This window comes from Pleurodeles waltl, chromosome 9, assembly GCF_031143425.1.
Source record: "Pleurodeles waltl isolate 20211129_DDA chromosome 9, aPleWal1.hap1.20221129, whole genome shotgun sequence".
Lineage (NCBI taxonomy): Eukaryota > Metazoa > Chordata > Amphibia > Caudata > Salamandridae > Pleurodeles > Pleurodeles waltl.
In genome coordinates this window covers 480739973-480767170 of record NC_090448.1, presented here as the reverse complement: position 1 = coordinate 480767170, position 27198 = coordinate 480739973, and the positions used below count along the sequence as shown (strand labels likewise).

The window sequence follows — 27198 nt, the reverse complement described above, 5'->3', positions numbered from 1 at the left end:
CATCCAAATGGTAGTGCAGATCTGCCCAGACAAACTCAGAGTACCTCCAAACTACAGTGAACCAAATAAACATTTCTGCTAATTCTCTTATCATTCTGACATAAAGCAATCACATTGAGAAAGTGTACTCAAATATATCATGCAACCCTGTCCCTTCGGTTTCAACAATCTACCTCATGACAGTTGCACTCTGCCCTACCAGACAGAAATAATTTTGACTCTTGATCTAGTCTTCCGTCAAAGACTACCGAGGTATCTTTAATCATTACTTCAACGTCACTCATGTGTAAAGGTCAAACTCGTGTGGCATAATGTGAAAGTATTGTGGCATCAATTGATAAGATCATTCCTTTTCTGTCTCATTTAAATTACATTTCGTTAAGACTTGCGTTCATGTGTTGGCAGAGACTGCTACTACTGCAACACAACAAAAAGAGTGGAAAAACACATTGCGCAATACAATTACTTTGGAAATGTAACTATTTTAAGAGAGGCCTTCTTAAGTTTAAAATAATATTCATTCCCATCTGTGACAAGGGTGCATGCACAATTTGAGCATAATCAAGGATAACAGTGTAATGCTGCATAACCATCAACCTTGCTTGTGAAGGTGCATATAAAATTAAATCATATAAATGAAGTGCAGAGAGTTGTAGCACTGCTGGCCATATCCGATGCCCATGCATGGGACTGCCCTTTAATTTTAATGAAATACAGCACAGAGCGGCAGTGGATACTGGCTGAAGATTAGCCGGTCATGGTCACAGCTTGCAGAAGTCCCATTTGCTCAGCTGCGTAAGAAACCATGTGGTCTCCATGAACAGTAAAACTCAAGCAGTCAGGTTTTTGATACACAAACTTGAGACTTCTCAACAATTGCCAACTTGACCTACTCAGCTCACTTTCCGACCCTGCTACAGGTCACTTGTAGGTAGGCATCATTTCAACCTAAATGCCAAGCTGAAATGTGTTCTACTCAAGAGGAAAAGGGTCTCCATCATCTGAAAGCACAGTTCCCCGACAGTAGCGCTTTTGACCTAAGAGGGTAGCTTTAACAGGCTAGTTGGGTAACATTTGACAGTCTCAGTGGAGAAAATGAATCATTTGGCAAGTTTCTGAATGCATAATTTGCTGTCAAAAGATTTGCAACTGTTTACTTGTAAGCCCGATTCCAACAGATGCCTTGAGAAGCACATTACATTTGCCATGGCTGATAGAGGGTAAAATTCCCCTTACAACATAGTGAAATATTCAAGGCCTCCCTGCTCCTGTAATGAGACCCCGTGATAGACTTCTTGGCAGCCAAAGGACTGGAGCAAGGGCATGTACAAAGGCTGCTTGAGAAAGACAGTTGCCCTGATTGCATATTCTGGATTTCTTTTATAGGTGCTTCTGTAGCAGGTGTGATGGGACCTGTCAGGCAGGCCCAATGTGCGAGAGCAAGAGGTCGCAGTTCTTGATCCCACCCTGCCCAGGGCTAGATGGCATTTATAAGTAGGGATGGGCTGGACATGGCAGGTGGGGCCAGCACGGCAAAGAAAGCAGAAGCCACAGACATCTAGTCTGCACAATGCCTTATGCTGATCGAAATGTGAAGAACAACCCAAAGAAGCTAAAGTGGCCAAACGTCCATGTCTGTAGATTTGTTCACAACAAATAATCTTGGATTGTCAGATATACTTAGTGCCACACAAACGAACAATGAAGACTTTTACATCCATAGATACAGGTGAATCAGTGAGAGCCGGATGCCCAATCAATTCCAAATGTAAGAAATAAAAGTAAAAAACTTCAAGGGTCATCTATCAAAATGGCAAGGCTTGGAACAATAAGCTAAAGAAAACCCCCAGGTCAAACTGTTCCATTTACTGTTTACTGTTCCGATTTACTTGAAAGGTTACTGTTGTACTGCAGCCTAATCGGTCTAATTTCTGATCAATAAAAAAAAAAAAAAAAAAAAAAAACAGCAACCTGGTCCTTTTGGTATGCATGCCGTGTGCACAAAGTTTGCAGCATAGTACACTGCACTACTTTGCTCCCTGCGGCACTACATAATGATCATCGTGGCATGCAATTGTTTGCCTCTGCATTAAAGTATGCTCCAACTACAGTACATAAATGTGTTTGAAAGGGTAATGCAAATAATTCAATCCAGTTTACACAGGGCTTAGTTTTCATTCCCTGGAGGGAATCAGGCAAGATGTAATGAAACGTTACCTGCCAAACGAAATATATCTTTTAATAAAAGGAATTCCATAGATAAGCTGCTACAATTAAACATAATTGTAAGTACAGTAGCTTTAACAAGAAAAAAGATAATCGGTTTGGTTTAGAAGAAGTTTTAGTAGTTAGCAGAGAGAGAGACTCGACTGCGAAGGGCAGGTTCTAATCTTAGACACCAGAAGCTATGTTAGTATACTGCAACCTCAACCAAGCACTGCCAACCAAAGACCAATTCACCTGAAACCGGAGTTTGGTAATCAATGTTTTTTTTTTTTTTTTTTTAAATTAAATTAAACTTACTCTTGTGTTGTCCAGTGCAGCTGATGCATTATATATCATATCCTTGTATGTTCTTTACACAAATCAGCATCATAAACATCACTAACCACATTCCAACCCAAAACAAGCAAAAACGGTAAGTCTACAGTAAATTGATAAATTAATGAGACAGCAAACGCATGCTTAGTGTACTGTAGAAGGTAAGGTTAATGAAACAGCGTGTTGAGTGTAGGGGATAGAAGAAATCCTGCAACCATCTCATTCTGTATTATTGATACTACCAACATTTACACTGCAAAAAAGCAACGAACAAGAAAAAAACACAGCTAGGTTTGCTTCTCTTGCTTTTCTACCTCCACCACATGGATCATGGATGTAACACAAAACATGCTTAATAATTTAAACAAGTAAATGACAAGTGGGCAGCTACCACCAATAAAACGATAAAAATAGGTTAATAATAACTTTGTTGGGAGGTCATGACTCGGAAGATGCCTTTGTCCTCCCTCAGCAATGCTAATAAGTAGCATTTTACTCTGACCACCAGCGTGTATGTTTTATGCCATACTATTTTTTTTTTGTGAAGTAGTTATAAACGGAAGTATTTAATCCTTACCAGAGCACAAAGGCGCAAATCCGTGCAGGGAGATAAAATCAAATGCATTAATCTGTATTTTCGCAAGTCACTTGAGCACTAATCTACTGTAGCAATGATATGGCTTTGCACTGTAGTATTAGATGAGCGAATTTGTTGGCACACATATTTCAAATAGTTACTGAACCTCATTTGATTTCACAGCCATGGCATAAACACAAGAGAGGATCAGACTGAGCACCCCTTAAATTGCCAAAGTACGGATTCTAAGCTCTAGCTCAAAGGAGGCACAGCCACTGCCACCTATAGACATAGGGTGCCAAAATAATGTCAAGTGAGAGCTCTTAATACCTAGCATCTCTCTCTTTACGCAATTCTATGTAATCGTTTAGATGGCTCCCAAAAATATGGCTTCCGGGTAGATGGCACAGGGGGAAATGCATCTGAAACTAGGAGAGAAACTCTAAGTCACCATCTCTAAAAATTCTCTGCTTGAAGAGAAATGGAAATGGGCTCGGTCCCGATGGTGGAAATGCCCTGGTAAACCTGGCTCGAGGAGCTACTTAAGTTCTAGCACGATGTAAAGATATGAAAATGCTTGACAATGACGGGCCACCAGTTGGAGAGGGCATCACTCATGAAGGAATCGGTTTCTGTGAGCACACAGAGAAACCAACAAATGTTACAGGCCCGGATACCAGTACGTGCATGGTTAGAAACACCCCTCAGAAAGATCCACTTTCTGCAGAAAATGTAGAAAACCTACAGAATACATTTAAGCATAGGGTTGTACAACATCTATTGTGAAAAAAACTTCTTGTTCTTTAAGTCAACACGAAATTCACGAAAGCCCAAAATGTGTTCCACATTTTGTTCTACATGTCTAAGTTTCCATCATCATCAAGATAGTGTGGTTCAGTTGCTACAGTGGTGCACAGAAGTGACGGCTTAGGCCTGTCCTCTCCTTTATCAATTACAAGGGGTCCATCAAATTGTGAAGGCACTGCAGTCGTTGAAACAAAGGTTGTGAAAGATGCAACAGCAAAACATTAATCTGCTGGGCATCAACGTCAGCACCAAGAGACCAAGCCTTTGGGAACTGAGGCGAAGAGGAATTGAAAGAAGGAATCACAAACTAAGTTTACCAAGCAGAAATTCCCTGAAAGAAAATACATAAGAATGATCCCATTAAAAACACTTCTGCAGGTGCTGAAGATTTAGTCAGATAGCCTGTCTAAAATGGCAAGTCGAAATAAGCAACCAAGAAATATGGTGCCTATTATATTTCAACATCAGAAGCACTGAAAATTCTTGGGGTACCATAAGGACAAAGAGGTTCTGCCAATGCAAGAGGCATGGTGAGTGGGGAACGTTCACATCTACAGAGTCCCCAATGGGTGGGTTACACTCCACAAAACCTTTCCCTGTAAAATACTAATGACCTGGCTTGAGCAACGCAATATAATGTATTTATGAAAGCAAATTAAACACCCAAAAGGCCACTGTGACACTGTCTGTGATACATAAGGCACCAGACAAGGGATTGAAGAGGAATAAGAAAAGAGTGCAAAGGGACAAAAATATTAACATTTGACAGCATGGTGCATGCATACTGGAATCCCAAATGTTTTCCCTGGACTAGGAACAGCAGCTGCCATGCATAACATGAGAAATATTGTTTACACATTTGTTTATTGAAAATCTTTTAAAGAATTGCTGTTTTATAGAAATATAGATCAGCACTTACCTGAAGAGGAGGAATATCTTACACTACCCGGACGGGTCCTGCTAAGTGGCTGCTTGACTGCTGGTGGTAAGGTTTTTCTGGTGGTGGGCTTAACCTCCGCCATGACTGGTTTTCTGATGGAGGAGCTTGAATCATTGCTCCGCCCTGAAAAACCCGATCGGGGCATCGTATTTTCAGAATCACTTGGAGTAGTGAAAGAGCCTGTTCGTTTCCTTGGCATAGCAAGTATATCCAGTCTGGAGAGCTTTTTAGCCTCTGCTGACTGCCTGGAAGAAGCAGAATTCGAGACAGACACCTCAGAGTTCAACAATTTTTCTGCATCTGCAAACTCATTGTCAGAAGCTTCTCCCAACCGAGCACGACGGAGCTTAGAAGCTCTTGTGGGTCGTGGTGTTGAAAGACTGTTGGACCGAGTAAGAACTTGTTGAACCTTTTGAGCACCTGATGCGCTTCTGGATGAATCTTCTCTGGTGGATTGGGAAAATGGTTTTCTTCTAGAAACAGACCGGGAGACAGGATGTTCATAGTCTGAGGAGGTAGCATCATTTCCAATAAGGTAAGGAAGACTTGAATTCCTATCATCATCAGTGAAATCTAGAGACCCACGAGTTCCAGTGCTACGTTTCATTTGGAAACGTTTTGTCCCCTCTCCTCTGTTTCCAGATTCAGAAGGAACAGCCCTACGCTTTTCCGATAGTCGGTCACGAGCACTTGGTTGGCTGCACTGATCTTTTATAGAAGGCGTGGAAGAGGACTTCTCTTTCTGCAAACTGCTTACAACTCTGCGGGTTTGCGCATGACTTGGGGCATTCTTGCTACTAACCAAACTGACCGTACTTGCAGTGTCCACATCGGAGTCTCCAGACAAAGAGTCTTCTTGCTGAATGTTTTCTGAACTGTCAAGACGATGGGACTGAGAACGTATTTTAGCTTCCAAAGCAGCCAATGCAGTTTCAGTTTCCTTAAGTATTAATTGAGTTTCTTGATTATAATCCAGGTAGCTTGACTTTGTAGCTTCCAAATCTTTAAGCAAAGGATGTGTCGATATATGTGGAAGTTTGTTATTAGGAACACTGCTACTTGATTTATCTTTGGTAAAACTTTCTTGCCTCACGAACGAAGTGTCTTTTGCTGTTACATTTTCTCTCTCATGAGGAACGCTCTGATGAAGCGAAACATTCAATTTCCCTAGTGTACTAACAACAGTTCCATTACATTCCTGGGATATCTGCTTTCCATTGGTTGCTTTTATGTGATAGTCATGATCACTGGACTGTTTGTCCATTTGGCAGCGAGAAACATTGACAGGGGCCTTCGAGGAACCACTCATCTCACCATTTTCGGCTTCTATGTAGAAAGAAGTTCCCTTTGGCTGGCTGACTGTTTTTGATGCTCTTTGAACAACCTGTGCAAGTCTTTCAGATTTCAGCTCTTTCCCCAGATTATTTTTTTGGTCCGCTATTTCAATGATTTCCTTAGTTCTCTTGACTTTTTCAGTGCTGAGCCCATCATCAGATTTGCTTGTATCACTAAGACTATCAGGATCCAAATCCTCCTGAACAGACAATCTGGAACCAGACTCTTTCTCATGTTGCCTTCCAATATTTCTTTCGTAGGCATCTGAACATGAATCTGGGCCAGCTAAGAGAACAGGAGTTGGGCTTTCTGACTTCTCACTTGGTGGTAGCTGAGGAAGGAGTCGTCTCGTTCGTGATGGTAACACAAAATCAGCATCTCCAGAAATTGACTTATTGACAACACCACCTTCAGAGAAATCTTTTAAAATAACAACATATTAAGGTATTTAATATCTATTACACTGATCAATTCTAATTTCAATAAAAATACAATCAGACACAGGTGCAAACAGTTACACATTAAGAACCATACAAAAATAGACAGTGCAAATTAAACAAGCTTTAGGAAGTACCCCCTTAATATTTCATCAACTCATGAGGTAATTTCCATTCACTTAAACACACTTACATGCAATGCTCACTTGCCCATAATATAATAATAATGTGCCATGCTCGTCTTGGAACAAAGCACAAAAGAAGCTTCTCTACAATCAACTGCAGCACACTATTGTAATTGAACAGAAAGCAAATTACAGATTTGTAAAAGTCAATGGTAAACTAAAGACGAAAAATAAATTACAGTTTAAAGAAAATTACATCCAAAATAAACACTGTTTTAATACAACACAACCTTACTTTCAAATGCCCTTTAGTGTCTGTCTGACAAAGCCAACTCATTTTCACTCATGCAAAAAGCTACTGTCCCACTCCAGGGTGCATCATCCACTGGGGTTGCGCGTCAGAACGTTTGATATATCAGGGGATAAAATCTATTAGAAGTTATAAAATGTAAACTCATCTAAATTGCTGCTCCTACTCTGCGAGCTAAATCTATAGACTCCACCTGCTCCATCTGTCAAGATCCATTTGGTCAGTGGTCTTCATCCATTGGCCAGTTAAACTGTCAATCGCATTTTTCTTATGGTGCAAGCACATCATAACCATGAGGCAAAGAGTAAGTCTGCTTCTTAAATCACAAAACAATGGGAATAGAGAGGCAATACTGAATGGAGGTATACAAGATATCCTCACTGAAAAACTCAGGGCACATTACAATGAACCGATAAATCCTGTGGATGGAGCTAGTCCTGTTCATAGTCTACGCATAATAAAGGACACAAACCCTCACTCGCAAGGTGACATTTTTCATCATAAAACCACTCCCTTTAAGGAACATGTTGAAGAGGCGCCTTTGCCAAGCTCTTTTTCTACCGGGCCTAGATGAGCTGTCGTGGGAGTGCTTCCAGTGCCTCTAGGTTGGCCACAGAGGGACACACGTTGTAAAAGTGAGTAGTGATGTATGCAAACACTGGTAATCGTAAACAAAAGATAAAATACTAACATATGCTCTGGAACACATTTTCAAGCAAACGAACATTTTCCCTTTATTATTAGCCTTCTGGTTATTTTAAGATAAACAAAATAAATGTGTAATCACGTATAAGCCACTCACCTTGAGGTGGCAGGCTCTGCTGTTGAACATCCAAAATAATACTTGCTGGCCCAGAGTCGGTGTAACTATCAGCAAGACTTGCCCAACGAGACACCCATTTTTGGCCTCCTTGTGCCGCAGGACCCACAGGACGAGTCTGTAAACAAACCATTTTAATGTGTTACAACCTAACACACAATACAGAACGTATAAAGAATAATCTGCAGGCAAATAACTCAGAATTCATCTGTCATGCTAGAAGTCGTGAAAACTAAATAAAAATTACAGACAAATAACCCGAATGTCACCTGTAAGCACCCACAATCAAAAGGAATGTTTCCCTCATTTCAAACTAAATTTTAACAACTCTAACAGGGATCGGAGATTGGATTCTGAATTTAGAGTCCCTACTGGTTAGAAATATACATCAAAATGTGTTATGTGGTATATATAACCCTCATCCCTGACAAGCATTTTAGGCAATAATTAGAATTTTGAAAAATAGTGCTTTTTGCTCTAGGGTAAACGTATGTTGTAGCTTGCAATACATTTAAATAAAAATATTTGAAATCAAACTTATTTTTTCAGATCTGTGGAAAAACAAGCACCCTTTGTGGCATCGCACTGTTGGTGGAGCAGATCCTAACTTATCAGTGAAGAAGTGAGATAGGAAACAGGAGGCAGGCTCCGTCATCTTTGTTGCTCCGCAAAGCCTGAAAGAGACTAGTAATGCGAGTAATCACCTGGGTTCAGAGATGAAAATGGGTTTAAAAGTAGCTCATTTGGCTCCAGGGGCCCAGCTGAAAACGCAATGCCACAGCACGTTCTATAAAAGTAGATTATGTGAAAAGCAAGTAATCTGTGTAGTAACTCAACCTTTTTGGAATTCAGGAAGTCCAAGCCTACTATCAGCGTGGCTCTAATAAAATGGGTGCCCACAAAAACATTCTTAGACAACCCTCATAATTGCTCAACGTTTTGCTTCTACTTCCTAGGCTATGTAACTAAAGATACACCAAGGATGCGGGCTGTGTGGTGGGTCTATGAAGGAGCTTAAGCAAGCTATAGTCATACATAGGCACCATTTTATCCAAACGTCTTTCGTTCCCATTCTTTGGAGACAGACAGCTAAAAAATGAATAATGGTAGACAGCAAGATTAAGTGTTAGGCAAGGTTAACACTTATAGTTTGAATAGTTATGAATATTAGCTCTTGAACGGGTATTATGAGTAATGGTTGCAAAAACAAAACTAAGTTGCGTACAAGACTTTATTTCACATTTTCACATAAGTTTGCTTCTTGACAACAGCAGAAGTTACTCACTGTAATAGGCTATACACTGGAAGTTCTTCATCCACTGGAGGACTGTGAAACTGAGTGAATTTTTACCAAGCTGTAAATCTACAACCTGCTCGCCGCCTCTGCTCCACATCATGCCCAATCACTACTACATCCTCAGATGCAATGCCCCAATAAGAAGTGGAAGTGGATTTTTAGTCATTTCAGTGGGAAGGGATCAGATGTCCTATGTCCAGAGGAAGGACTGAGAAATACCAGTACAAGAGACATTACAATGAGTGAGGAAAAGTTAGTTATTTAAAACATACTTCCCCTTCATGGAAACTGAATACATTTTTCAATGTCCACGGTTTATCAAAGTTACACAACAGAAAGAAGGAAAATGTTACTTACCCAGTTACCATCTGTTTGTGGCATGCAGTGCATTAGATTCACATGCTCTGCATACTTCCGGCATCTAGTGTTCGGTCCGGAAGGTTGCATGTTGTTCTTGTCCAAAAGCCTTTTGAGTCACAAGGTAAAGTGACTACTCCTCTTGCTGGCAATGCGCATGGTCCTTGCATCCATCTTCAGATTGTTTTCCCACAGGCTGTGATGTATGCAGTGTAGTGTAAAGATAACAATGCATGAGAATATATATCAAAAGACTGTAATGACCACAGGTGTCCGGGGAGAAGGGTGAGTACATGTGAATCTACAGCACTACATGCCACAAACAGATGCTTACTGGATAAGTACAATTTTCTGTTTGATGGCATGTGTGGCTGTAAATACACATGCTCTGCTTAGACTGTAAAGCAGTTCCCCCATAATAAGCAGTGGCTAACCTGTGGGTGTTACAGAGCTTTGAAAAAGAGTATGCAGCACTGCCTGACCTACATTGGCTTGTCAGTGTGCTAAAGCATCCACACAATAGTGTTTAGTGAAAGTGTGTGTGTTGACCATGTAGATGCTTTACAAGTGTCAGCTATAGGTATGTTACCTAGAAATGCAACAAATGCATCTTTCTTACGGGTTGAATGTGCCCTAGGGGTAATAGGTAGTGGCATCTTCGCTTCTGCATAACAAGTTTGATGCATTTAACAATCCATTTTGCTATGCCAGATTTAGTAATAGGGTTACATTTATGTGGTTGAGAAAAAGCAACAAAAAGTTGTTCTGTTTTTCTGAATGTTTTAGTTCTATCAATATAGAACATAAGCACTCTTTTCACGTCTAATGCGTGTAGGGCTCTTTCAGCAACTGATTCAGGTTGTGAGGAAAAAAAAACTGGAACTGAATAGTTTGATTAAGATGGAATTGACATACTACCTTTGGTAGAAATGTTGGGTTAGTGCGAAGAACCACTTTATCCTTATGTATTTGAATTTTTGTTTTTGTAATGTTCATGCATGGAGCTCAATTACACGTCTCAGGGAAGTGACTGCAACTAATAAGGCTACTTTCCACGATAGAAACTAGAGGACATGAATCTAGTGGTGCAAAAGGTGGTTCCATACGTCTAGTAAGTACTATACTAAGACTCCAAGATGGTACCAGAGGTAATGTGGAAGGTATCACTCATTTAAGTCCTTCCATAAAAGCCTTTATGATAGGGATTTTAAAATGAGAAGAATGTTGCCAGTTTTGAGGATACACAGCTGTGGCTGCTAAATGTAATCTTATAGAGGTATATGCCAGTTTTGCTTTTTTGCAAATGGAGAAGATACAAAATAATATTTTGTACAGACACTTGGAAAGGATCCCAGTTTTTTTTTAACTGAAATAGTGAACAAAATGTTTCCACTTAGCTTCATGACATGATCTAGTGGCTGGTCTGCGTTCTTCTTTAAGAATGTCCATACATTGTTGAGGTAGATTTAAATCCCCAAATTCTATTCAGGGGCCAAATTGCAAGATTCAATTCCTTGGGATTTGGGTGTCTTATCTGACCTTGGTTCTGAGTGAGAAGGTCTAGGTTGAGGGGAAGCTTCTCATGAGGCGCTACTGACATGTCCAGTAGAGTGGTGAACCATGGTTGTCTTGCCCATTTGGGTGCCACTAGGATTAGTATGAGAGATGTTTGTCTGAGCTTCTGAACCACATACTGAAGGCGAGGGAGAGGTGGAAATGCGTAGGCAAATCTGACCACTTCATTCATACACCATTGCACTTGGATTGATGGTGTGGGAGCCTGGAGGCAAAGTCTGGGCATTTTGCGTTTTCCTTTGCTGTGAATAAATCTAAGTCTAGAAATCCCTACTTTTGAAAGTAGTGTTGGAGGACCCTGGGGTGGAGTTCCCAGTTGCGGACTCATTGCCGCATCCTTCCGAGGAGGTCAGCAAAATTGTTGTGTGACCCTGGGAGGTGTTCTGTTAACAGGCAAATGTTGTGGCAAATAGCCCAGTGCCAAATTGTCTGTACAAGGCGAGGCAATGGCACCCCCTCCCCCGCACCTCAAGTTTCTGCAGATGTCATGTCAGATGTCATGATTGTCATGCTGTCTTTGAACATTAGGTCTATTATGATGATGGGATGCATCACAAAGGCCTTGAGCACTAAATAAACAGCTAGCAACCCTCGAAAACTGGTGTGCAAGAGTCTGAGTATAATCCCAAAGACCCTGTATTGTGAGGTCTTGGAAGTGAGCCCCACCCATCCCATCTGGGAAGAGTCTTGTCAGAAACACCTGTGAAACAGGATCCAGAAATGGCCGCCCTTTCAAGAGGTTGTTTTTGCTCCACCATTGCAGAGAGTGAAAAGTGCGGGTGTCTACCAACACTAGATCATGTAAATGACCCTGGTGATTGAGACCACTACCATGATGGAAATTCCTGCAACACGGGCATGTGAAGATGTGAATGTGGCACTATTTCAATGCAAGATGTCAACATTCCAGAAAGTCTCATGATTGATTTTACTGTAACTTGTTGATTGGGGCTAAAGTGAGGAAGTTGTATTTGGAAGTTCTGTATTCTTGCAGTATTTGGATAAGCTATGCCTAGCTGTGTATTGATTATGGCTCCAAGGTAAGGCTGTACCTGAAGTGGGGTGAGATGAGATTTTTTTAAATTGATCGTGGCCCCTAATTGAAATGAGAGATATACCTAAATCCCAGCCCCTGTGAACTGGTATTCGGAAGGAAAACTCCTTAGTGGGGGCACTGTCTACTGCCCTATGCAGAGCCATTGGGGCTGACATCTCTGTCTGCCATGGACATGGAAGCCAGAGATACACCCACAGCATCTTTGAAGTTTGTAAGCCTTGAAGTGTTACTAACAGAAATAAGTGATGGACTCTTCCAGCCCTTCTGATCTAAGTAAAGGCGAGCAGCAGTCTGCATCAGCGAGTCACTATGGCCCTGGAGTGGGTGGGAGCCTCCACTGCCCACTTGTAACAAAGAAGATCTTTCACTGACTGCCCGTGTAGAATTTAGAACTGTCAAATGGATCTGTACCTTGACAGTACCTTTGAAGTGACTGAGTTTTGCTTTGGTTTTAATTTAATGATAAAATATTTTTTCATTTTACTAAATTGGTCTGGAAAGCTTCATTAAGTTATTTCTTGATTGAGGTATGGGGTTGGTATTCTTGATCCCTAATGCACATTTTCTGAAGCAGCCTTCTATCTCAGTTTTGCGCTACTAAGGGATACTAAAGGATGTATTAGATAAAGAAATGTGTCTGCCTTGGAGCATTAGGAAAGGAACGTCCCCTAAATGTTTTAAAGTGTGTACAACTGCACTTTGTGGCATGACTGTAGGTAAAACAGAATTGTTTGTTGGCCTACCAGACTTGCTAATCTAATGGTTGCTCTGAGCCTAGGTCTGTCCATGGTAATCCTAAATTACAAAAACTGTTCTGTGACCTGGAGGGGCACAGCAGCATGCTCTCTTTATTCACATGCAACTTCCAGTTTGAGTTCCGGGTTGTTAAGCAGGGGATTGCCAATTAGTTATTTCTGAGCACTATAATTAGGCTGATGGTAGGAGAGTGTGTGAGTTAGTCAGCACATTCGGTTAAGATTGAGGAAGTTTCTAGGCAGGTCCTGTTCTTATATTGTTTCCCTGATTGCTGTTTCGGGAAAACCAAAGGGAACCACTCCACCTAGACAGTGGTTCAACATCTTCATCTGGGAAATAAACATAAAGGTAGGACCCAAACCTCCCACTTTCCAAGGTCTTCTTGTCAATGCGAGGAAGTAGTGTGCAGACTACTCAAATACATGCTGTGATCAAGGACTGATGCAAGTATGATCGTCAGTTTACAAGAGAAATGAAGACATTACCTGAAGTCTGAGCAACCGCTGGACAACGGAGGGTCTGCCTAGCACCCCAAACCTTATCCACTCCCAGAGAGCTAGAGCTGCCCTTGCCCTGCATGAGGAGAGACTGTCAAGGAGAAGAAGCCCAACCACGTTCTAGTGTCTGTGCAGTACTCAGGAAGAAGCAGATTTGGGTTTGTGAGCGGCATCAGCCTGAGCTCTGAGAGGTGTGATGAACTGCGTAAAGCGACAACTCCACAACCAAACACCCCCACGCCACGGTGACAGCATGCCATCCGGACTCCCTCTGCAGCAACCAGAAAATATGGTTATTGAAACCCTGATACATGCTGTGAAAAAGGGTGCCCTTATTACCATTTAAAGAGCACAAGCTTTGCTCCCCTCAAACTGTCTATAGGCCACAAATGTCCAAGACAGAGTTGCTACCTCGACCTTACACCAACTGACAGACACTGCCTATGTGATCACAAAGGGCGCACCACAGCAGAGAGAATGAAAGTCTGTGCTTGTTGTGCTACAACTGCACATTGAAAGGGGTAATTCATTCAATTTAAACACGCTTGCAGGATAAAAACTAAACTGACCTTCAAGACCACTGCTCACATATGCCCACTGTGGACTTGCACGTGCGCAGGTTCTCACACATGAGGTTTCCTTTACTGCTAGGTCACCTTGATCAATTGTGCGAGCTAGAAGACACTGTGGTAGAACACTGAAGTGGGACACGAACTGTAGACATTGCGCTATTTTACTGTGCATGGTGTGGGAACAAAGGAATTGGATAAAATGCGTAGAAAGTTGTAGAATCCCATAGCTGCACCCCCATTATTGTGTACAATATTTTGTATTCTATTTTATTGAACTGCTTCTCTTTTACCAAGATAAGCACTGAGGTAAACTGTACATTACAGTGCCTGTTTTTTGATGGTGCTCAGGAGTTTCTCCACCCCCCCCCCCCCCCCCAAAAAACAACCCCTCTGGCAGGCCTTTGACTGCTCGTCTTCATTAACCAGAGAGTCTGGAGTGGAAAGAGTACAGGTGGCCCAGTTTGCAGAGTCACAGTAGGACTTGGCAACCTTGTCTGGTTTGACCAAACGGACATGAAGTTTTTGAGTCAGGAAAAGTCAGTGGGAAGTTTAACCAAGGCTTTGGGGCATGGGAAGATGATGTTCCTCTGTGTGTGTGGGGGGGGGGGACTGTTACTAAGAGGGAGTGGAAAAGCATGGCCTTCTGTCTCTTTATTGGAAGGTGGGCCCTGAGGGTAAGCTACTGGTTACTGAGGGTAGTAGAAAGTACTTTCAAGAAGCCTCAGTAAAATGATTCCTAGTTACTATGGTATCCCAGTGACTGCAGGACATCTGTGCCAACAGGACCAATGTAGTGGAATGGTTAGTGGCCTAGGAGCAGCACATTTGCAGGGTAAGGATTGGCAGTAAGGAGGAATGTAACTGTCCTGCGGCTAGAGTACCTGGGACTGAAAAGGTGGTTGCTCAGAGAAGGATAGCTATGTATCCAAGCTTACAGGCAAGACTGCATCCTTGTCTACAAGTTGTCACAGGTGGTGAGGGAACTGGATGGCATTAGCAGCATGGTTGCCACACCACAGGTAACTGAGGGTGCTGGCACCAAGGGCAGGGACCAGGACAAGAGTGAGGGACAGTATGAGGGTGCAATCTGCAATGGTAAGGCCAAAAGCTAGGCACTGCAGCTCCTTAACAGGAGATAATTGTCTCACAATCATTGGTGGGCCACTTCTGCCCTAGAGGTATTACCCATGCTTAGACATATCAGAGGTTGCTTTTATTCATTCCAGGTTGGCTTGGGTGATATATTACTAAACCAAAGCTATAATACTGTGCCAGAAGTGGTAAAAGGCTTTTGTCATGTTTCAGCTTAGCATGGATGGCACTAGCTAAAGCTATGCTTAAAGATTTTGCTGTACAAATGGCAAAAGAATGTCACATTCTAGGTAGGCGTGAATGGCACTGTGCTAATCCTATGCCTAATAATTTTGCTAGAAAAACAGACATTTGAGGACAGCAGATTCAGAGTGTTGCTAGTGTTTTAGAGTGCTCTATATAGAAGTTGCTCTCTGCCTAAACTATGGAACGACCCAGAGTTCCTAGCTTCCTTTTTTTCACAGAATTTATGTGGCACTCTAAGCCTCAAAGGGTTTTGTTTGGATTGATTGTGCCTTTATTTAAGCTGGAATACTTCTGATTTATTCTTAAGTATACCCCAGATCTCACTATCTGTCGTCACTACCATCAGCTTAACGTCTTGCTTATAAATCACAAGGAGGATATCATCATCGTGTATCGATACTGGTCTGAAGTTTCTTGTCTTCCTTGCAGGTCGGGCTGGACTATTTCCAATGGAACGGGACGAGGGTTGATTTGTAGGGGGTTGGATGTCTTTATATTTGCATTGGGTAGGTATAAACATGGATATTGAATTTGCTCAGAGTAACTATCAGTGGTTAAAAAATAACTGAAAATCTTCCATCCATCATTTAGATGCTGACACAGGCCCACTTCAGCAAAGAATCTTCTCTAAAGTACTCCAAGCGTTAAAGAAAAAATAATGAGAAGAACTCTGCAGACACAGTGACTGCCTTGATGTTGCTCCTACAAAATAGTTACACACAATTCCAAGATGACCAGCTCTAAGAAACGAAAACCCAACTTAACAAATTCTGGGGGCCTAAAATGGCCTTCTCAGAGGAAACAAGAGTAGAGGAAGCTAGATATGACTTCACAGCACCAGTCATTCCTGGGTGTCAGAGGCCGAAGTCATAGGAAGTCCACCCCCTGCTCAAAAGACGGTGCAAGGAGACTTCAACATGAATGCAACCAAACTCTTCAACACCCTAAATGGACAGTAGGTGAATTCAAAGTTAACAGGGGAGGCATACTTGTGGGGGCCCTCACAAAGCATTCATGTACGCCTTTTACATTTAATAGCAGAAGGATACAAGCTCATGCTAAATACATGAGGGCCACCAAGACACACAAGGAATTAAATAATTTAAAGGTGGTGTGGCTCTGGTCACTGAGGAATAGTAACAAACACTACCTGAGAAGGCACAGAACGTGCTGGAGAGAATCCACATCCAGACCTGAAGAAGCATGGCCATTAAACCCAGAGGCAGAAACTGAACGGAAGTCTGCAGCAAGCTACTAAAGAGGTACAAAAAGAAATCGGGTGAGGCACTTTTTGAGTAAGTCTACACCCAAAGGAACCAGAAATTCGGAAAGAGGGTGGTTTCTATTCCATAACTTGCACCACTTTCTGAGCCAAGGTGGATAACAAGCTTCCAAATTTTCTTGCATAAAATGGTGTGAGCGAGGCACAACAATGAAGGCCACATAATGAGAAAAGCAGTAAGATTTACACTACCAAAGCAAGGCAGGGAGATGAACCATGCTATGTATGTGAGAAGGGTGTTGCCTAAGGTAAGAATCACAAACAAAAACGCCAGGAACAGTTGTGTGTGGGTCCCAGCCCTCTTCGTGGTTATTATTCAAAAGAATTTAAAAAAAGACCACCATACTGCCAGAAGGCAACAATCCTGTAGAAGCAGAGTAATTGTGGTCCTCTTCCTGGTAAAATCTCAGGCTTTAACAGGACTCAGAAAAAATGCAAAGGGTAAGAGTGTCTCTTTCACCAGCCTAGGCCCGTTCCCGAAAGCTCATGCGGCAATAACATGTTTGCAGACACCAGATAGGAGCCACTATGTAAGAGTTTCCAGTATATGTTGCAACTGGTTGGAGAAAAAAAGACACTATGTGTGTGCACTCAAAGATCATAAGACATGGAAAATCCTTACTGAACAGCAACCCCACTACTTCATGACAACCTCTGAACTCACTGAGGGAGAAGCTGCAATGCTCCTTGGATATCCTATCCAGAAAGTGGGCTAGGCTTAATGGGAAAAGAGGCAAAGTCTGGGCAACATAGAGCCTTTAGGGGACCCTGTGGGAAACTCACTAACCATCAAACCTTTTGATGGTTAGTGAGCTTCCCTTAAGGGGCTATTAAAGCCGGATGAATCATTTCCACTGGAATATAGGACCTTTCAATTAAACCCAGTGGCAGGCACTCTCCCAATGGATCAGATGGAAGAGACTAGCTAGCCATTAAATTAAAAAGGAAGGTGCTATATACTCTAACATCCAAATAAAAATACCTCTGTATATGAACACTTGTCTAGACAGACAGGGGATCAGGATCTGCAACCAGTGGTAATGGAGTTGAAGTCTCCTATAAGCTGTTCGTCCAGGTTCTGTTTCACCTATTTTGTACTGGGCAAAAGTAATCTGAGCTCTGTGGTCTGTCTGCCTGGACATCTCACAAGTCAGACAGATGGTATCTCGACTTACGCAGAAATAGATGCCACCAACATTTACTGGAAAGAGGATAGGTTCCTCGTCAGAAAAACGTGACACACACACAGAAATACATAAAAAGATCTACTGTGCCATAGAAGTGTGTCAAAATCAAGGCAGGTTTATAATGAGTCTGCCTGGGTACGACCTGACATTTCTTGTTATGTTTAAGTGGCCTTATCTGGGCTATAGTACAGAACACCGTCAAATAATAGTTGTGCTGATGATGAATTTCAAGATAATCTAAAACAAAGGAGGGCAATGTGGAGAGTGCCACTTTGCGTCTGAACAAAGTACGCTGGTCATGAGTGAAAAGAAGCTGGAGTTAACCAACATACTAAGAACAAAGGACTCCAAGGAAGTAATTTAATGAACCAGGTATTACTTCCAAATCGGTCTTTCCCATAATGGCTGAAACAATTAATTGAAGTAGTGACTGCTGTTTTCTCACTGCAGGACAAATGTGAGATAACATGCAACAATATTATCTTCTTAAAATACAAACCAATCTCATCAGTAGTGGTAAAATAATTCTCCATTTGCAACTATATTACATTTATAAGTAGGAACTCAAATGAAATACTCGTTTGGGAAACCCCAATCCAAATCTTAAAAGGGTGCAATAGCAAATGTAAACAGCCTAACTCTGTAATCAGCTATGAAATATGTTAGTGATAATTCAACCCTCACAGATAAATCAATGTGCCACAAATATATTCAAAGAAGAAAAAACTCAAACCAAAAAAGGGTTAATGGGTAGTATTGTTCAAACTAATTTACCATACTTTGAAAATCAGTGGCTAATAACTGCTGTTACAGCATCTACAAACTACTCCATTTGGGAAGCACAGCCCACTGACACATTCTCTCTCCTTATCAGACAATGGGAAGGATAGAACTCCATCAAAGAGATCTTCTTTATTCAATAAATGAAGATTGACTACATTTACTGAGCAAAGGTATTTACGACTTGTGAAGAACAATAAGAACCACCGCCGTTCCTTGTCTAATAAACATATAAGTGATGATGATGGCCAATCAAACCTATGAAATTGTTTTTCAAATACGCACAGAAGATAAACAAAGCAATGAGGTAGAAAAAAGACTAACTACCTACTTGAGCAATGTCAAAACAGGAACAAGTGGCAAAGGCCTCTATCACCCAAAACAAACCTCTGACCGTCCGATCAGGCAATTAAAAAGGGTATTAGACTCAGGGACAATATTGTTGAATACTGCACCTTGCTCGGACTACTCAATCTGTCAAACTGAGCACAGTCTGTAAACCACTATGAATATTATATAAAAATAAAAAAATCACTAGACTGGACTTATTTCTCCTGCACTGTGCCACATCCATAAAGGAACAAGCACACGTTTTGTTAAGGGAAGATTCTTAACACTACTACATTTTCTGGGAAAAAAGGTAGTCTCAGGTAGTTTTCAAAATCCTGGCAGATCGGGTAGTAAGCAGATTTATCTGGGAATTTAGATACTGGTTGATGGTACAGATACAATTTTATCCAAATGCAAAATAGCGCATACACAAATACAGAAAAACAAACACCCCGCCTCCCCCTCTTTTAGAATAAATCAAGGTATATATTTCATACAATGATTTCACATGGATAAACCATCTAACTGAACACTAATTTGGAACAGGCTAACACTTGTTACCCCAGCACTAAGACCACTCACATAGAGAAACTGTCATATTAAACTGCTCTTCCGTGTGGTGCACCAAACACATGCAGATCACCTTTTCTAAAGAGGAAATTAACCCAATATACACTAGCACAGCCTCGTCAATCAGCTTATGCCTCCTTACTCATAATCCTCACAACCAGGAAAGCTCACTTGGAAGGCAAAGTCGTCCCTTTCTTAGCAAAGCAACAGTGCAATGCTGACATTCCAGTTGGATATACTGACAATAAGTTAAAGTTTAGGAGGCAGATTAAACATTTTCGATGGATAGTATGCCTTCCAGGCCCTCTTTTGTCTCGGACAAAGTAAAATTTAATTCTCTAACAACGAGAAGTGTTGGCTAAATAACCACAATAGAGGAAATGCTAACATAATAAAATATTTTGTGACTTTTGCAAACCTATTATATGATGCAGCATTTAACAGATTGACTTCAAAATACTTGCAAAGACAGAGGACACAGTTGTTGCAGTGTATAACACTTTGTCAGGTGTCACTGTCAGAGTATACAGAATGGAGTTTTGGTTGCCTAAGACGAAATGTATGTTTCTTGTTCTGTAATTCTGTATAAGGGATTTATAAAGACAGACAAAGCAAAAACAGGAAAACACAGTGCTTCAACCGCACCCAAAATACAAGAAGCAATATAGCATTGTCCCTTATTCAGACCCAGTTCCTTCACCAACCCAAGTCAAGGGAGCGAAAGGCTAAGGTCACCCAAATTTACAACAGGTTCATGTGCATATGAACGATAAATATGACTTCAACAACCTAAATTGTCAACCCAAAATGTTGCTAATAATTTCGTACACTGCTAAACCACATTGTTAGGTCCCTCCCAATACATTGAAGAAGTATCTCCCACCTCCCCACACCATAGTCACCAACCCCTCGGGTGACAGGATTGGGAACCACGTGGAGCAGGGTCATTGCTGGGGAGTCCCGAAGGAAAGTGTGTACAACTCATGTACATGCCGAGTTCCCCAATAGAAATGTATATTTCAATGGTTCCAAATAAAATAATTAATACTCAAAGAGATGCTTTTTGCATTCTCATGCATGCTTTTCGAAGAAGACCGCAAACAAAGAATGCAGTCGTTAACAGCTATGCATTTTTGGGTGAAAGTAAAGAGCCCTGGCAGCACAAAGATCTAACCTTTGCACTTTCTTTGACATGCATATGTAGCCCAGTTGGCACACTTCGTGAAGAACACTGCAGGGTTTATGAGGCAAAAGATTCAGCATATACAGTAAAGCACTAAATATTGAAATGCTTCTATATGAACAACTGACCAATCCCAATAGTTCTACGAGCATTTGTGGAAGCAAGAGCACCAATGGTGAGTAATATGCAAATAAATGGATTTAAAGTGAACAAAGCCACTTAATGTTGGCTAAAAACTTACGCAAGTAATTTTTAACTTTTAAATAAAGGAGTTTACTAAACTCTCAAAAGGACAAAGGAAGCATTTGATCCAGAAGCAAGACTATCCTTGACCCTAGTAAGAAGAACCTCGGTCTTGGGGCTCACATAATATTTCCAGTGTGATTGCACCCAAATGCTGTTTGTATCAAGAACGTTTATGTAGCATGCAGTGATTTGCATGTGCTGGATGATGAATCCTTCCCTCCTGCTCTTTAGGTCTAACACAAAGACAACTTTACCTATCTTGCCAGTCAAATGTTTTTCTTAAAAAAATAAAATAATAATAATAATATATATATATATATATATATATATATATATATATATATATATATATATATATATATATATATATATATATATATATATATATATATATATATATATTTATTTACAGAGGAGCTTTCAGTCTGGCATCTTCAGTCATTGGTCGGTTTGAGTGCTATTCACATTTTGCATCCACCCACCGCGGCTTACAGCATGGGGCAATGGATAAGCCCACTTTATCCAATGGCTCTCTTCACTGTGAATAATGGCATTTTGCTCTTGTGCATGTGCATATCCCAGACAAAAGTAGCTCATGTTGGTGCTAGGACAGCTTGGCCAATCTCTTCTATCATTGCCACTTAAATTCATGGGTTTTCTTGTATTTAATTTTCTGATGGGTCATTTTTACTTAGTTTTTTTTTAAACATATGCACACCAAGTTCAGACGTAGGCTTTTCTTCCTACTTTGCATTGTTCATCCCACTTTTATGTCTATTGCATATGTTTGCGAAACAAAGATCTTTAGGCTTGCCAAGGCCAAGCATTTTGGCTTGGTCTATGGTTGTTCAAATAGCTTTATGCACAGAAATTACATCTATTATTAGGAGTATTGTAAGAACACTGGTCTTAGAAACACCTAAGTATTGCATTGCAAATGGTTCCTACAGGACATTCACAGTTCAATTGACGGTGAAGGATCATTAGAAAGGTCAAAAACAAGTAACATTAGTGCACATCACAGAACAATACTCCAATTAAGACTGTCTTGGCAAAGATGCTCTAGCTTCCAGATCAGAAAATGCATAATTCCTATGCCAGAAAATGGCAGAGAGGAGCTAATAAGAGAAGGCAGAATTAAAAGAAGTACACAGGAATTAAGTGAATTCATATATACAGTTACAGAGCAATACAGTATAATACAATAGCCATTAGCATTTTCGGAAGATACGTCCTGGCACTGGCGACAGGACCACAGATATACAACAGCACTTATCTCTGGGCCAGCAAGCCTAAACGTGAAACAGGTAAGCCTTCAAACCTTTTCTAAAAATAGATTCCCAAGGTGCAAAATGAAGGGCAGATGGAAGCAAGTTCCACAGCTTTGCCGTAAGGAACAAGAAGGGTCTTCCCCCTCCCTGTCCAGCCCTGCAGAGCAAATGAGTTAGCAAGAAGTTTTAAAGATTTGGGTCTCAGGGGTCTGCCCCGACAACTGGTCTTAAGTCTGCTTCTGATAAACAGCTGGTCCTTCTGTTCCAGAGCTCTGTAACGAAAGACCAGTGCCTTGAATTTGATGCGGCTAGCAATCGGCAGCCATTGCAGCTGCCGAAGGCCAGCAGACACTGAATGCCGTATGGGAATTTTAAGAATCAAACTTGCTGCCACACTTTGAATAATCTGCTGACATTGTAGTAGGTACTATGGTAAGCCCAAGTATTGACTATTCACATAGTCTAATTTTCAGGTGTCAACAGCATGGACAATGGTCTTATGTCGCAACTGGAACCGGGTGTAACATACTCTTGTGAGATATCAAGGTGGCAGAGACTGCTTTGACCTGTAGTTCAAAAGAGAAGGCAGAATCAAATTTGAAACCCACATTTCTCAAACAAGAGGATGGCTCGGGGGCAAACAAAGCTCCGAAGGCCAACAGTTGTGAGAATCTGGTTACTGGTTAGTGCCAAAAAAACGATTTCTGTTTTATCCAAATTCAATTTAAAGTAGTTCTCACTCATCCACTCACCCACTTATTTCAAGCACATCCTGGAAGAGTTAAAAACATCAGCCACCTTAACCTGAAAGAACATGATAAGCTGGTTGTCAGCAGTGTAGGACATCACTCTGAGGCCCCCAGATTCAACCAGGTTCGCCAAGGGTGACAGGTAAATATTTTAAAAAAAGAGTCGAACTCAAACAGGAGCACTGGGGATCCCCACATTCGAGAGGTTTAGCACATGAGGCAAAAGAAGCCAGAAATATGGTTGAGATGTGTCCTGCAAATATGATTTAAACAACGTTCAGGCTTTCCCTTGAATTCTAATATCAAGTAGCCTATCAAATAAGATGGAGTGCGAGACTGTGTTGAACACTGATGACAGGTTCAGGAGAACCACAATTGCTATGATCCCTGATCAAGATTCTTTTTTTATTTTTTTTATTGTTGAGCTGGAAAGAACAGCAATAATACATTCATAACATAAAAAAAAGAAAAAAGAAAAATAAGGGCTGCAAGCTCATAATAAAGTGGAACAGTGCCTTAGGTGTGGATGGATTCTCAAATGAGAATTTTTACAGACATAATATATAATAATATAAGCAACTACATAAATATCAGCATCACAATCCATATAAAAATCAATCAACTGCATCATGTATGCATTTATACATGTATTTAATGAATGGAACACCACAAGTCATAAAGAATCTAAAATACAAACAGCTAATCTCAACCCAGAGCCAGAAATTATACAAAAATGAGTACCAATGTTAAAGTACAGACAGTATTAATATTGAAAGAAAAAAAAGATTGTCTATAACGCCAATCAAGGAGGGTGTGTCCCTAGCTACTTAAGTGCGAATAGTGTCAATGTTAAAGTGCAAACAGTACCTATGATGGGAACAATCTCTAACAACAGCTTAGCCTACATAGCCTCCCCTAGACTTCAAGAACTAAAACGTGAGAAAACCGCCCAGATCGCCTCATATTTTCTTACAGCCTCTACCCTTTTGGGGAATGCCCATTCAAAAACTTGGGTTGTTTCATTTTGGTGAACCATTGCGGAAATGGCAGGGCTGCAGATGTTTTCCAACCCTGCAGAATCAGAGAACATGCTACTGCAACAGCAATTGATATAACGTACTGTTAATATTTTCACAAACTACGCAGCTCTTTCAAAATCCCAAAAAGCACGAACATCGGGGTCAGGAAAATCTCAATCTGGACACTATTCCTAATTGCACTGAAGACTTCGCACCAAAATTGCTGAAGGCTGGGGCAATCAAAGAAAACATGTATCCATCCACCACATCCCATAGCAGAACACCTGAAGCACTGATCGGGCACTGAAGAATACATCTTATGGGGTAAATAGTATGCCAACCTTCTTGATAGAAAAACCATATGCTTGAAATTGGCTGCTCTTAAAGATCTGTACCTGACATCGCAAAAAAAATTCCTTTCCTGACTATTAAATCCACAAATTGTTTCCTGGAACATTTTCTGCAGTAACTCAGGAAGTAATTTCTGGTTTGCATGGTGAGGTAACAAATGATACCAATAACCCACGCCTTTCATTTTGGTTACATTCATGCTATCAACATTGCAGCTTTGTTCGTTAATATTTTCTTTTTCTTTAGGAAGCTGCTAATTAGATTGAAACCAAAACAAAATAAAGTGCCTAGATTGCCAGCTTGCTGTGCCACACTATCCCATGTTATCAGATTTGCCCAGTTATAGAAATCCGTGAGCGTCTTAAATCCAAGTGCCTTCCAAACTTAAACCGGTTTAGATAGTGACAAACCTCGCAGTCTTGTAATGGGATAAAAGCATTATAAAATGGGATACACCATGATCTAAAAGAAGCCAATATCCGGAATGACAGGACTGATACTGTCTTATATCTAGTTTTCTTGGGGACTTTGAAAGTACGTATAAAGACTGGTATCCTGATTTGGCTTTCATTATACATTAAATTCATCAGAAAATTGTCATAAACTAGGGAGTCTGATGCCTTTTGGACCATGTAATCAACAAACGTTGCTTGATAATATGTCTGAAGATGCGGCAAGGCTAGACCTCCCTGGGCTACATCTAATTGCAGTACAGGGAGTTTAATTCTAGGCTGCTTACTTGCCTATATAAAAGCTCTTAAAACACTGTCCACCTCAGTAACATATGAACTAAAAATTCTAGGGGGGATGTTGAAGAATTAAAATAAAAACAAGGGGGGATAGACATCTTAATTAGTGAAACCCTGCCAATCAATGACAGAGGTAGAACAGTCCTTCTCTGCAACACATTTTTGACTTTCAACAGCATAGCCCCATAGTTTAGCTGGAATAATTGAGAATATTTATTTTACACATATATTCCTAGGTACCTAATTGGACAATTCGGAATCGACTGCAGGCTAGGGGGAAATGTAGAACAGGCTGCATTAAATAGGAGTTCTGTTTTTGCCTGGTAGACTTTATACCTGCCTATCTGCGCGAAGCATAAAATTTCATAGATGGCATTCTGAACATTCTGCCGCTCAGCCTTTAAAAATAAAATTGCATCATCAGCAACCAGCTAAATCTTTGCCATCCCGGCTTTAGGAGGCCTGATCAGGGGGTTAGCACGAACCCTAACTGCTAGAAGTTCAATAGCAACTGAGACAAGGGACACCCCTGCCTCGTGCCAAATCTAATCCTTGCAACCCCCACTTCTCTGGCATTAATAATAATCTTGACCTCTGCACCATCAAAAAGTTCTTTAAGCAGAGTAATCAATAAGAGCTGTGTGGCGCGGCTCGTGAATCGAATGTTATTGATCAACATTCGATCCACCTTGAACTAAGAATGTAAGGAAAGGGAATGTTCAGGGGTGGACAGTGGAAGTAAGGACAGCGGTGTGCAGGGCAGACATTGCTGGACATCGCTCCTGTAAGGACCCGTGTTTATAATGTTTTGTTTATAACAATTAAATCAAGAAGAATATACTCACCACCCGATCTCAGTTTTAATAATGGCGACGAGGCGGGCAGGAGCAATGTCGCGTTGGTGACATGCTTATTCCCAGTTGCTGTTGAGGTGCGTCTGCTCGGTCAGATTCTTCACGTGGAGTTCGTAATTTTCTTGGTCCTGCTGCTGTCGAGTACGACGGGTGAGAGCTCGACTATACTGAAATACTGTTAGTGGTTATGGAATTCTGGGTGATAGTAAGCAGAATTCCTTTAGAAAAGATTGGAATTCACAGCGGCCATATTGAAGGATTGGGACCTTCAACAAGCATGGAATTATGGGTAACAATGTGCCCAAATTCCTCTTAAAAGAACGTGCATGGTTTACGGTGGTCATTTTAGAGGATCCTTCATCTGGGAAGCACTGCATTTGCTGTAATTGGAATTGAACCACAGAGATAGGCACACCTTTCTGATTATCAGTCAGAGAATTGCAGGAACACGCTTTTCTGCTACAATTATAATTGGACTACGGCGATAGGCGCACCTTTGTGCTGATCATTCAGAGAATTGCAGGAACCACCAGTGATAGGCACACCTTTTTGCTACACTTATAAATGAACTACGTGATGGGCACACCTTTGTGCTTATCATTCAATAATTTCTAGAATCACCGGTGATAGGCACACCTTCCTTCTGGTCTGTTTTTGTCTGGTTTAGATGCATTTACTGAAGTATATTGAGCATATATAGATATATTTTTTGGGACACTGTTCAAATTTGTGGAAGTTGTGGTTTTGGCTTCTAGTGTTAGAATTGTAGTACTATTTTTACTTGTTAAAACATAAACCTCTGTTAAGTGTGTGAAATGTCTAGTATTCAACCTCCACCATTTTTCTTTTATGAACCTGGAGACCGTCCCATTCAGTGGGAATTGTGGTTAGACTTATTTGAAGCGTATGTTGATGTATTAGAAGAAGGTGAATGCTCACCTGAAAGACATTTGTCTCTGCTTAAACATCGTTTGGGAGCTGTTGGTTTGAGGGAATTAAAAAAAATTGCCACCAGTGGAAAATGTGAATGCAGATGATGTATACAAGTGTGCGCTGAAACAGTTACAGGAGAAGTACGGTAGAAAGATCAATGTGGTCATGGAGAGATACAAGTTTTGTTCCAGGGAACAGAAAGTAGATTAATCTATTGACCAGTATATGGCAGTGTTAAGAGGTCTTGCAGTTACGTGTGCGTTTGATCATATGACTTATGACCAAGTTTTAAGAGATCAATTGTTGATGAAAACTAAATCTAAAAAAATTCAAGCAAAACTATGGTCTTCAGG

At 40.9% G+C, this 27198-nt stretch overlaps 1 protein-coding gene across 2 annotated transcripts in view; it reads right to left on the bottom strand.

The window, feature by feature from the left end:
• Nucleotides 1-27198, bottom strand: part of CEP170B (centrosomal protein 170B) — a 365718-nt gene that overhangs the window by 67718 nt on the left and 270802 nt on the right. For both annotated transcript variants that reach the window (XM_069207322.1, XM_069207323.1), the window contains exons 11-12: nt 7875-8010; nt 4845-6620 (exon numbers count right to left, since the gene is read on the bottom strand). In XM_069207322.1, the coding sequence (XP_069063423.1) occupies nt 4845-6620; nt 7875-8010 (1912 nt within the window). The remainder of the gene's footprint in view (nt 1-4844; nt 6621-7874; nt 8011-27198) is intronic.